Consider the following 14,001-nt stretch of genomic DNA (forward strand, 5'->3'; position numbering starts at 1 on the left):
CCTCCTAAATATATTATCGAAAATATGACCATGAAGAAATATATTATTTATGTTGAACTATCAAAGTCCCTAATTGTTAGACAAAGATAAAATAATATAAATTATTATTAGCTTGGCAATTGATCTAAATGTGTCATGGTTGTTAAAGTTTGGACGTTCATGAAATCATTTTACAACAAGTCTTACTTTATATTTATTGATGAACTTATTAGAATTTAGTTTGATATGAAAAATCCATTTGTACCTCATAATATTTTGACTTGAATGGGATGAGACTAAGTCCCATATACCATTCTATGACAAAACACTATGTTCTTCAGATATTGCTGCTCATTATTCAAGAATTTTCAATGCTTGATTAAAGTAAAAAGCTTATAAATAAAATTTTAATATTATTTTATATAAAAAAAATATTTATTTGATTTAAAGACTTGATTTTTGGATTAGTAACTATTGAATGAATTGATATAGGGCCAATGACATCTCTAAAACATATTAGAGGAGAAGAATTTAAAATAGGGATATTGAGACCAAGCCAAATTTTACCATAAAAAAATTCATATGATATTTACAAAGAACTAAGGATTATATGCTAACTTATAGACATTCTAATCAACTTAAGGTGACGTGTGAACACTAAAAGTCTACTTATATATATAGTTGCTTCATCCAAAAGAACAATGGAGAACCAACAAGCAAAATGTAGCTTCATCCAAAAGCAGAACTTCATCTCAGCACTAAGAGTTGTCGATTCAATTAGTTCCTGTGAAGCTATTATATAGGCATTATGGCTGTAGAACTTCATCCAAAAGCAAAATTTATTGGTTCCTGTGAAGCTACTATATAGGCATTATGATTGCAGAACTTCATCCGAAAGAAAAATTTATTGGTTCTGTGAAGCTACTATACAGGGTTGCAAAACTTAATCTCGGGACTAAGAGTTGTCGATTCAATTAGTCAACTTGTAAAGATATATTGTGACAACTCAATCGGTGTAAGCATATGGAGCTTCCAAAATATATTTTTTCTAAGAATGATGAAAGCTATTTTTTCTAAGAATGATGAAAGACATGGAAGCTAAACACCAACCAAGGGTTACAAGGGTTACTCAACTTGTAAAGAGATATTTTTTCTAAGAATGATGAAAGCAAAAGTTACAATAAGCACATCGATATAAAATATCGTAAAGAAGCATGAAGTAGATATTCATCATGCTAGCATTGAGCTAATGATTGTGAATCTCATGACCAAAATGTTTGTCGACAATGCAATATAAAAGGTTGTGTGGAGCATATGGAGATTATTAGTTTATCTAGTATTTGATGTGATATATTATTTTTAAATTTATAAATAGTATTTTTTGCACATAAAGTATGCATGAACAAAGTTTGTACCCTGAATGATTGAGAAACATTCAAAAATAGACTTATAAAGTGCTCATTTAGAGAATGTTTTGCATTGTAATATATGGAGTGGAATGAAGTATTCAATGAATTGGATACAACCATTATGATTACTGTATTGCATCTTTTATATAAGAATGAGTTTTGATGTGACTAAGAGGTTTTTTATCATATAAAATATTATCATTCATCACCATTTTATGTTATTGCGACGTATGAACCATGTGGAAGAATGTTAAAATTTCAAATGTCATTGGAATCTCATAATAAACAACATGGTCCACATGTCAAATTAGGTGGTTTCAATTACATTATTATCATGATGATGATGATGATAAAAGTTACACAATATCAATAACCAAATAAAATTGTTTTTTAAAAAGAAATTTACCTCAAAAATACTTTTTAATTGCTTTGTGGTGAATGACAGCAATAAAAATAATACATTAAATATTTAAAAATTACATTATATATATATATATATATATATATAATAGGAATTCTTTCAAGTTTGATAAAGCACAGACCAAAAGACACCAACTGTTGTTGAGTACATCATCCATCCAATTAATTTTGTGTTGTTTATCCAAAGCTTATTCTTGAACAAGTACAGCTGAAGAAAACTTGATATTCTACTGCATATTTAATTTATGAATTATTTTGTTAACAAATTGTTGTTGAACCGATTTGTTGGCCTGCCTTTTAGTTGCTTGGGATGACGATGACAGATGCAGCCTCCGTCCGTCTTGTCTTGTGATGATCTCGGTGGATGAGATATGACGTTGGAAACGTTCGGCTTGTTTGGACCTTTCCGTTATATTGTTTTAGATATTGGCAGTGGTAATAAGGAAAAAGAAAAGAAGAAATATGTTTGGCAGTATAATAATGTGGGAAGGAGGTTCGACCGACTGAAGAAGACTGAACGCTTGGAACCATTCATCTAATTCCAGCCACAAGTCCGACGACCTCTGAATATTATTTCAATATTTACAGAATATTAACAGAATTATGAACAGCTTCTAATCTCCTCCTATCCTTATGGCGTCAATCTTCTCGAGGGCTTTCACAACATCGTTCATGGTTGGTCGGAGCTTATGCTCCTTCTCGATACATGCTTCGATGATTCGGGCCAGTCGAGAAGCGGCCGCCGAAGGATACTCCCCATTGAGTTTTGGGTCCATTAGACTCGCTAGCTCTTTGGCATCCGATGAGAGATGAGGCTTGGCGAACTGTGCCAAGTGGCGTTCAGCGCACGGTCGATCAGGATCGAACACCTTCCGACCAGTGAGCATCTGCAGCAACACCATCCCGAATGCATACACGTCCGTCTTCGCGTCCAGATGACCTGATTGATCAAGGAGACACTCACTCATATTAAATGGCGGCGAGTAACATGTAATATGCTAGATATCTTGCATGATATGTATATATGTATTGTGCGTACCAGTGGTGTTGCACTGGGGGTCCAAATATCCAGGTGTGCCCAAGACATGCGTTGAGACACGACCCCGCTTACCGGTCCGGCCCTTCAATGACAATGACCAACCCAAGCCGGATAGCTTTGGGTTGAAGTCCTGCAAGGGAACAAAGATTGAGGTGAGAACACCCCATTTTTAACAGAGAAATTAGATTGTTGTCCAAAGCGTGCGTAAAAGAGAAGATCACATACGGAGTCAAGCAGGATGACCGAGGGCTTCACGTCCCGATGGATGATGCGCTTGTTCGATTTATGTAGAAAACGAAGACATCGAGCAGCACCGATTGCTATTTTAATTCTCAGCTTCCACGAGAGGGGTGGCTTCCCTTCTGTTGAAGAAGATGATCCTGTCAGATGATTTCTCTTTGGCGCGGATATCAGAATACAGTATAATACTCACTCTCAAGAAGATGATCCTGTAAGCTCCCGTTAGCCATGAACTCGTAGACGAGATGGAACGCGGCGTTCTCTTCCTTGCAGTAGCCCAGCAGCCTGATGAGGTTGGGATGCGACAGCTTCCGCAAAACGTTCATCTCGTTCTGCGCACCCCCCAAGAAACAGGAAACAAAAGAAATTAATTAAGCACACAAATCAGAAGTAGAATATTAAATCGAATTAGTAAGCAAGCAAGCAAAACAGGGGACCAAATAGTCGTTATATTGGATGGAAAGTCAAGTCAAGTCAAGTCTAGGGAATCACCACCCACTCCTGTAACCCTTGGTTGGTGTTTAGCTTCCATGTCTTTACAGCAACGAATTTGTCATCCATCCGACCTTTGTATACGACTGCGAATTCTCCTTCCCCAACAATGTTCCCATGCGAGAAGTTCCTTGTGGCACGCTTCAATTGGCTAAGCGGGAAGGTCTCAAGGTCTGGGTTGGCATCAACCTCGACTCCGGTACCACCCGTTCCTGCTGCTGTTTCGACTCCAAGTCCAAGTCCACTTCTTGCTGGTTTTTCTACCTGAAGCCTCTTGCTGCGTCTGAAGATCCCAAGGAATGCATTTTCGACTCTAGAGCAAAGTAGACTTCCCATTCTGTGGTTGGCCTTCTTGCGAGAGGAGGGGAACAAAACAAAAACAAAATAAAAGGCATTGTTAATTAAATTTGATTGGGACTCAGAAGAAGATGAACTTCGAAAATTAATTTTTTGGGTAATGAAAGTTCAAATTACTACACAATAATAGTACAAAATTATAAAATAATAACACATCGTAGAATATAGAGATGCGTATATACCTTGGCTCGCTGGACGTCCACGAGATTGATGAGCGGAATAAGCCTCAAATACCGTTCTATCTCCGCTTCTACCTTCTGGAACCGATGCTCAAGCATCCACCCCATGGCCATGAGATACAGAAAGCTATGATTCTGGCAAATGTTGACGAGAATGTAGGCCTTCTTCAGAGCATTCTCCAGTCGCTCCAATACCGCTCTCGTCTCAGGATACGTCTTGAGATCCGACATGTCGAGTGGTTCCAAGAGATGGCCAATGAGCTGCAAGTAATCCGACAGTTCTCGACAATTCTTCTTCTGGATTCGTGCTTTCGCAGCGGCCTCCACGATGATGATGATGAGGCGGACAGCATCAAGTCCCGCGAGTTGCGCGACATTGGCAATCTGTCCTGTGATCGCTAAAACTATTGATGCCAGTGGTATCCCAAACGATATCTAATCTGAAAAATAATAATAATAATTTCATATGTGTCGGAGAATAAAGAATATACGATTAAATTATGTACAGAACAGAACAGATTCAAAATGGCAAAAATTAATTGAGATCGTAAAGAAAGTAAAACACAAGTGCGGAGAAAGAAACACCATAATGAATAATAAAAAGTAAGATCATACCTAAACAACTTTGAAGGAACACTCCAACTCCACTCTCTCAATCCGATTTGATTTGGTGTTGTACTCGTTTGGGTTTGGGGGAGACTATACTTTTTTTATTTATAGTGTTAAATCTCCGAGTCCGGAACCGTTTAAGAATCATACTCGTATTTAGTTTAGGACTCCCAACTCCTACTGGGATTAAGAATACTAACTCCTATCTATCTGATTTACGACTTTTTTTAATTCCTATCAAGATTTGGTTTAGAGTCGATACTCCTACTGGGTTTAGGAATCCTAACTCCTGGCTGATTTAGGACTTTTTAATTCCAAACTAATCTATGACTCACCCTCGAGCGAGCTCGTATCAAGATTTGGGCTCCTAGTTTGTACAGACTTAGTACCTTAGATTGCGAGAGAGGTCGGTTGCCATGGTGGGTGGATGGATGAGGTCTCCAGGAAAAGTATACAGGGGCCAGATCGTCTCTACGTGCTCCGGTCACCTGGGCTCAGGTGCTGGCGGGACGGTCCTCTCCGGTGAACTCTTTGGTGTTCTCTGATTTCAAAGTTTAAGAGGATCAAGAGTGACTCGTCTGACTTTTTGGCGTTCGACGATGCCCAACTTGCCGAATGGCGACGGCCTTGGAGCCATAGCTTGGTGGGACGGTTCCTCCGGCGACCTCCGACATTGGATAGCATCAAGGCCGCTGTATAGTATCGTCGCCTTGGAAGGGTGTCGAAACCTCCTTCGATCATGGACATGGACATGGAGATGGAGATGGAGATGGAGATGGAGATGGAGATGGTAACACCGTTCCAAAAATACAAGGTAAAGAAGTAGGGGCTCTCTTTGTTTGATTGGTGTAGGAGGAACTAAACAAATAGGGGTCCACCTCTCTTTTTTCTTTGGCAATTACCTGAATATGATGCAGCAGCAAGCATCAACCGCGATCTCATTCCCTTCTTCGTCCGAATCATGTTCACGCCTCTCCATTTCTTCCTGGGCAGCCAAGTAGTACGTATACCAAGGAAGAACAATGTAAAACAACAGGTGGCACAGAAACAATTTCGTTTCTCAATGCATGTGATGTGAAATCCTCAGCCAAATTACGCTAAATCAGACGCCTTTGTTTATGCCAACATCAGAAATGCGTACCCACGAGAGTGACGAGCGGGATACGCTTCCTTGAAGTACACGTTCAATCTTTTTGTGAGCAATCCGCCATCCCATGGTCTTGACATATATAGATGATGAGTAGGTCTGGACTTGTCGTAAGTACATGTAGCATCGCCTCGGGACGTCCTCCGGTACGTAGAGCTGGCGCTGATGGCATGGCACGGCACGGTCCTTCCTGAGCTCCGTCCGATGGTGACGGTGAGCTTGCACAAGATGTCGCTTATAGTCTCCAAGTAATCCGCCAAGCGCGCGATGGTATATCTTGTGCTGCATCTGAAATGAACTTCCACCACCGCGCGTAATCCACAATCGCACACAAGATGTGCATATTCTGGGTGCAGTAATATACTTATTATCATCTGCAATCAACTTGTGAAGCTATCTTATAATATCATGCCACGCTATAAATATTACTAGTCATTCATATACCCAAATTAAATTTGAATTCTTCAATCAATTAACAAACATCAATTAAATCTTGTGTCAATCTTATATTACAAAATCAATTTGACAGAATAATCACATAGCATCTTGATCACCAAAGAATAATTGGATGTTTTTCATTGTAGATGCTGGCTCTTTTTATCAACAAAAAACAACATTTTCATGTCGATCTTTAACAACCAACATAGTATATAAATATGTAATCACTTACACACACACACACACACACACACACACACACACACACACATATATATATATATATATATATATATATATATATATATATATATATATATATAATTTCAATACTTGGAAAGTAAGATTATCTCATTTAATATTTTTAAAAAATACATTATTTATTTGCATGTAACATCAATCGATTGCTTTTAGTTAACTTACCAACGAGGCTTTTTGAATGAGTAAGAAATACTAAATCTTTGACCGAGTCGTAATTAGTCGTAATTAGACGTACATTGCTACCGCCGATCGTGCATTTTGACTTGCTCTTAGAATTAGACGTACGTACCTAATGAAATTTCATCTTGACATGTGCTAAATGCTGTGGACAGATGAACATGTCGAACAAATATTTAATCTGTCAATCAGGTCAAGATAATAAATTGACAATATTAATGCTGACATATGCTGTAGACACTCACGTGGACTGTCTTTATACACAGCCTGCTTTACCTTGCTCTAGAGGATGATGTGCTTCTGTGATGAATGTACAGGTATTAGACAGCGATTGCTATTTTCATTCTTGACTTCCCACATTTATTAGGAAAAAAAAAAATCACTTATCGCGACATTAGTCTCTTTTATTGACGGTGATGGGCCGAAGGTAGGCTGTTCTTGAAGACACATTGAGGCAATGACGACCAACTGGTGAAAAGCCCGTGGTGGGTAACGGCATTGTCTGAAACACCAAAACAGAATGGCCTTCTTAGTGGTGGATCAATCAACTGGTGGAACTTTCTCCTATCATTTAAGAAATGGCCTTACCTGAAACACTGAAGCAGAATGTAAATGATAGAAAACAAAAAACACACAAGTTGGAAAAATATCAAGCCTACCTAGTCAATACTAAATGCATTTATTCAATTTATCAAATGATGCATGCATTTGGTGATAGAAGAGGTCAAGTATTTTCCTCTATAACAATGATCTACATTGGAGGCATTATGAAAATGCTCTTTAAATTATTGCACAATCCTTCTTTCCATGAGCACCATATGATCAAGAAGAGGTCGATTTGTCAACACGTATCGAACTGGGGCTATTGGTTGAGAAGGAAAGGGAGAGAGGAGTATATGAGGTAGCAACCAAAAAATGGTATAGTTTATGGCCCTTGGTACTAAATCTTCATTTAACTATCTAAGTCTTTTAGATTAATGTTTCTCTATCCAATAATCTCTCATCGGCTCTTATTGGATCCTATTCACAAGATCTAATATTTCAATGACTTATTGGATATCCAATAAGATAGGGGCTCTAACGAATATCTCATATCCGAACCTCTACTCGTCGTAATACCTACTTGTTAGGAAATCTAGGGTGACATCATATGCGCAGTAGAAGAATAGAAACAAAAAAACACAGATTTCCCATAGCAAATTTGTTTCTTAATATCATGTAATCGTTGGTGCGTAAAAACCTACGAAATCGAAAAACTACACATAAGAGAATTATCTAGAGAGATCATATCTCCCTGAATTCCTATATATTTATGGGATTGAATGAAGAAGTTCAAATGCCCTCCTCACTAGTGGTGATCAACACGATAGGGGCTACGACGACACTCCTCAAATCTTCTCACTATGTATACTATGCACTCAAAAAGGGACCGACCATTCTTTCTATACACACATCCCAAATTGAGGCTTCTAACTGAGGAAAAGAGGTGGAAGGGGAATAAGAGGTGTCAATCAAAAAGCTTTGGCCTATGGGCCTTTGTTCTCTCCTATTTATAAATATCCCTTATCAACTTAATCATAATAGATCCTACCATATTGGGTATTGAATCTTCATCTAATTATTAAAGCCTCTTAGATTAATAGGTCTCTACCTAATAATCTTAGATTAGCTCTTATTTGATATTATCTATAGGATCTAATAATTTAGAGGCTTAATGGATATTATTTAAAATAGGGGCTCCGACGGATATCTCATATCCGAACCTCTACTCGTCGTAATATCTACCATATATATGTGACCCTCTAGGCCTAATATCGAGTTGGTCGTGAGTCATTTTTGTTAAAACTTCTTTTGACTTAGTGAATTATTATCTCCATAATAATAAACTTGATTCATCGACTGCAGATATACTAGGCTACTATGTCGTAGTCCCTAGACGATACAAGAGAATCCAATCCTTTAGACCTATCCATCCTTAGTTATCATATACCTATAATCTCTTATTCATCTAATATCTTAGAGATCATATATCGGGTATGGTGTTGTCAGGCCTATACGATTTCTTATCGAGTCTCGCTCTAATCAGATTCTCTCATAGAACTCTTTATCTCTCAATCCTAATAACCTTGGCCAAGGATTTATCTAAGCAAAAACACATATGATATTCTTCTCATGATACCGATAGTGAATGATCTTCTATCTATACTCATTAGTTCTCAAAAGATTGGCTATCACTCTCAATGACTGGCTATGCTAGATATGAAACTTCCAAACCTATAAATCTGATATCAAAGAGTCGAGTAATCATACAAGATATCCTTGATATCTCAAGTCAATGACCAGATACACTACTAGGATGACGAAATCACTTTATCACAATGAAATATCATTAACCATCTAGCATTTCCTAAGCAATGATACCACCCAGTATTAGTGTTGTAGGTAATAGTAGTGCCTAACACAGGCAATGATTCCACCAGGACGACGGTACCCAAGAAACCCGGTATGAGACCTTTTTTAGCTCTAATTTTGAAGTCATTTGAGGTCTATAAATATCCTAGCTATTCCTACATAGAGTAGCAATAATAGAGCATGAAATTGAGTTGAAAAAGTGGGAAAGAAAAATTAGAAACTCTCTTAGGAATTAGAGTCCCTTCTTCCTAGTATTTAGAAAGTTCTTCTAAAGGGAGAAATAAGGTCTAAAAAGAGAGACTTGTACGGGTTGTCTCCTAAACCCGTGAAAAGGAGAAATAGTGTAAAATGATAGTTAATCTTTACCCATTGAAGGAAGATGGATAGTGGATGTCGGTGGCCTCGACGAAGGAGGAATCGAGAGTGGATGTAGGTCATGATGACCGAACCACTATAAAAATCTAGTTTACATTTATTTTGAGCAATTTACTTTCATAGCAACTTCATCCTTACTTTGCTTTCACTATGCTTATGCTCTCATATGCTTTAAAGTTAAACTTACATTTCCGAAATCAGTTTTCATCGAACGAAATTTTTTCGAACCGACGATTTATATCCATTGCACTAATTCACCCCCCCCCCCCCCCCCCTCTCTTAGTGTTGACTCGTTCCTAATAGTTAGTATTAGAACCTCGTTATTTCTCATTTGGTTTAACACCTAAGAGAAATGACTCTTTTCAGCTTTCAAGAGGGTCACTCTCTCGTTCGTCCTTCCATGTTTAATGGGATGAACTACATTTATTGAAAAACTCGTATGAGAGTTTTCTTGGTTTCATTGGAATTAAATTTATGAAATATTATTAAAAATAAATTTCAAAGGTCTTTTCTTCCGGTGAAAGATTAGAATGATTTGGAGATGAAGACTTTTTCTTTGCATGCTAGAGCTATGAATACTCTATTTTATGCTTTGAGCAAAAATGAGTTTAATCCTGTTTCTATTTGCGAAATGACTTTTGATATTTAACACACTCTTGAAACCACACACGAAAGCACTAATAGAATAAAATATTCAAAGATTAATCTTTTAATACATGATTTTAAACTATTTTAATTGAAACCAAACGAGACTATTAGAGACATGTACACCCGTTTTATGGATGTCGTCAATAGTCTAAAAGCACTTGGTAAAAGTTTTTTAAATTTTGAACTTGTTAATAAAGTTTTATGATTACTTCTAAAAATTAGGATTCGAAAATAATAGTAATACAAGAATCAACGAACTTGAACCATTTTCCTCTCGAAGAAATTATTGAGTCATAATGACTTATAAGACGACTTGCAATACTCATGAAGAGCTTGAGAATAACATTCTAAAGAATAGGAAGGATTTAAAACTTAGAACATATGAAGACCACTCGAGTGAAAGCTCAAGTGATAGTGAACTTGAACTTCTCACTATAAAATTTAAAAAGTTTATGAAACAAGAATTAAAGAATAAAAATAAACTTAAGAAGAATGTAACTATTTGCTATAAATGGAAGAAGAATGAACCACTTTGGGATAAAATGAGTGTATCCAAAGATGAGGAGTAAACCGATGAAGACAAGGTGGCGAACTTCGCTTCGATGAATCTCTACAATAAGGTAAATAACTTAAACAAACTCCTTTATTTTATTTTGAAATTACTTGATGCTTTTTTATGAGTTGTTTTTAAATTAGTTAGTAAAAAATAAAAAATAAATAAATATATGTCATACTTCTTTTTCTAGTGATTTTGAAAATTGATAATGACAATTACATGTTTTATGATAAACAATCAAAATGATTTTAATTGAAAATGACTTATGAAATCATGCTTGATATTTTAATAATGTAATGATGTAATAATATAATGAAAATATTAAAAGGTTTGGTATCATATTTAATGATCTTATATTAGGATTTGAAATTATTTGAAATCAGATGTTTTGGAACTATGTGTTATACCTTTTGAACTTGATAATTATTGTGATGATTTTGTATTACTTTTCGAGTTTAAACATGATGGATGGTTTTCATATGAAAAACTTAAGCATACTTATATGAAATCAATCACATAAAATGAAACACATAAAAAAGAAAAATATATTATTATTGGAATTAAAATGATAAATCAAATCTCTTGTTTAAAGAAGCCTTATGTTTAATGTGTTATATTTTTTGTCATGATGATTTTGATTGAAGATGCTTTCTGATTAATGAAATCATATTTGATTTGAAGTAATGATTTAAAATCATGCTTTATGAGTTTACATTTTAAAATTATGTATGATAATTGATGGCTTATCGATCTTTGCCATAATGAAAGTTCTTTTTGGTTTTCAATGATGAGGCATGTTTTGATTTGGCATAAATAACAAAGGCGTATTGTGTGAAATAAAGAGGAAATATATATATTTTTTTAATTTCTCAATCCCTACCTTATCGAGTTTTTAAAAGACAAGATTGATTAATTTATTTTTATCATTTTTATGAATCTCTTGAACTATTGAAATGATTTTGATGATTTGAATTTGAATGAGTTTTATCCAAATTATGATCTTGATTTCTTGAAATTACTTAAGATTTTTTTTTTCAAGATCTCTTCTTCGTACTCCTATGATTTTTTTCTTGGTATTTTATTTAAGAGGATATTTACTATATGAATCATGTCTTTTGGTATTCACATGATCTTATCCCATATTATTTTTAATTCCTTGAATTCATGAATTATATATCTCATAACCCAATTAAATTTTTTTCTTGATCTTCTTGTGATGATATGAAATTATGCATAAAATACTCATGAAATTATGTTAATACTATTGAATCTCAGATTCTAATGATGAAATCAATTGATGTGTTTGATCTAATCTATGTTTTGAGTAACGCAGTACTAGTTTCAATTAAGGAGAGGCAAATTAATTAAATGAGGAGAAACTAGACATTGGGTTGGAGTGAACATGTCAGAAGATTAAACGTCGGGCCGGAGGATCGATCAACATGTCGGTAGAAGGCTCATGATGTGAATTCGAGTATCGGGCCGAAGGATCGGATATTGCACCAAGAAGATTAGAAGTTAGGGAGTCAATATGCCGATTGGGCAATACGCCGAAGGAGAGGACGATGCGCCGAAGGATCGGATGAGTGCCGGATGAACCAATAATATGCCAAACAAAGGATTCATGCTTTGTAATCATTTATCTAAGATCGTAGTAGTTTAGGAGGCTAATTGAGTTAGCTTTTGGTATAATCATGTTAACTCAATTAGGGGCTAATTGGGCCTTAATTATAATTGATTTGGGCTCAATGGGAGACCCATTCATTGACCCAAAAGTTGGGTCAGGCGGTGGCACCGCTAGAATAGGCAGTGGAATTGCTTGTGAGTTGGAAAACTAAAAAAACTTGATCTCTGAGGCTGTCATGCGGTGGTACCGCCCAGTGACAGTGTGTTAGGCAGTGGTACTACTAGACTGAGTGGTGATACCACCCAATGTTAGGCTATAGGTGATGGTATCGCCTATACTCGAAAGACCCAAAAGTTTAAATTTTTGGCTCCATTTTTTAAACCATTTAGGGCTTATAAATACCCCACTTGGGCAGTAAGAAAGGAGCAATAATTCTATAGGAGAAACCTGAAGGAACTCTGCCAAAATATTGAGTTCTCTCCTCCTAGTACTTAGAGTTAGTCCTTAGGGAGGTATGTGAGGGAATACTTGTAAAAGAGTGACTTGTAAAAGTTATCTACTAAACCTATGAAAAGGAAAAAGTATTGTAAGAGGGTAGTTGGTCTTCACCCATTAAAATAAGACTGATAGTGGATACTGGTGGCCTCAATAGAGGAGGAATCGGGAGTAGATGTAGGTCACGACGATCGAACCACTATAAAAATCTGGTTTGCATTTATTTTGAGCAATTTACTTTCATAGCAAACTTCCTCCTTACTTTGCTTTCACTACGCTTATGCTCTCATATACTTTCAAGTTAAACTCACATTTCCAAAATCACTTTTCATTGAACGAAAGTTTCTTCACCCTCTCGCCCCCCCCCCCCCCCCCCCCCCCATGGTTTTTTGATACCATCATGATTTATGATTTGGAATGATCATGCTATACTTATGATTTTTTATGAAATGATGTGAAAGTCAACAATTATAATTTTCTTAAATGATACCTTATTTCAATATGCCATATTGAAATAAGAATGATACTTTATCTTTATCATAATTTGAAAATTGATATAAAGGGAAATGATTTACACCATTGTATTTGTATTCCCTTCTCTTTAACAGTGACAAAGGGGGAGCTCAAGATGCAACATTTGAAAACTTACATATTGCAAAAGAAGCAAACTTGTTAACTTGCTCATCTCAAAAGCAAGAAGTGCTATCTTGCAAATCTAAGAGAAGCGATGTGTGCTAAGTTACATATTTCAAGAAGATGTAAAAATAGTCTATCTTACACATCTCAAAAGATGTAAAATTTTGCTAACTTTCATATGTATAAAATTTGCTAGCTTGCATACCATAAAATGATATAAATTTGTAAAACTCAAAATTATTGCTAGCTTACATGTAAAATGATGTAAAATTTTGCTAGCTTGCGCTTTGCTAAGGAAGCAAAAATTGTACTTCTCAAAATAAAAAAAAGAAAATTACTTGCTTGCATGATGATAAAAATTGAAGATTATATTACAATGATTTGAAACTTGATAGCTGCACTTCTCCTTTTTGTTGATGACAAAGGGGGAGAAGTTATGATGATAATCATGCATAGAATTATATATTTAAACATTTTGATTATACATGAGTTTATGTTACAGGCA

The 14,001-nt window shown here is 35.8% G+C and overlaps 1 protein-coding gene across 1 annotated transcript; it reads right to left on the minus strand.

Moving 5' to 3' along the window:
- Positions 1–2,390: 2,390 nt before the first annotated feature.
- On the minus strand, positions 2,391–3,915 carry LOC135673908 (probable serine/threonine-protein kinase PIX13). Its single transcript, XM_065183307.1, has 5 exons — positions 3,580–3,915; positions 3,281–3,419; positions 3,073–3,209; positions 2,848–2,977; positions 2,391–2,748 (listed from the first exon to the last, which is right to left on the minus strand). Exons 1-5 carry the CDS (start codon positions 3,913–3,915, stop codon positions 2,423–2,425), a joined length of 1,068 nt encoding a protein of 355 aa, XP_065039379.1. The 3' UTR covers positions 2,391–2,422.
- Between the last annotated feature and the right edge of the window lie 10,086 nt (positions 3,916–14,001).

This window comes from Musa acuminata, chromosome BXJ1-5 (genome assembly GCF_036884655.1).
Source record: "Musa acuminata AAA Group cultivar baxijiao chromosome BXJ1-5, Cavendish_Baxijiao_AAA, whole genome shotgun sequence".
Lineage (NCBI taxonomy): Eukaryota > Viridiplantae > Streptophyta > Magnoliopsida > Zingiberales > Musaceae > Musa > Musa acuminata.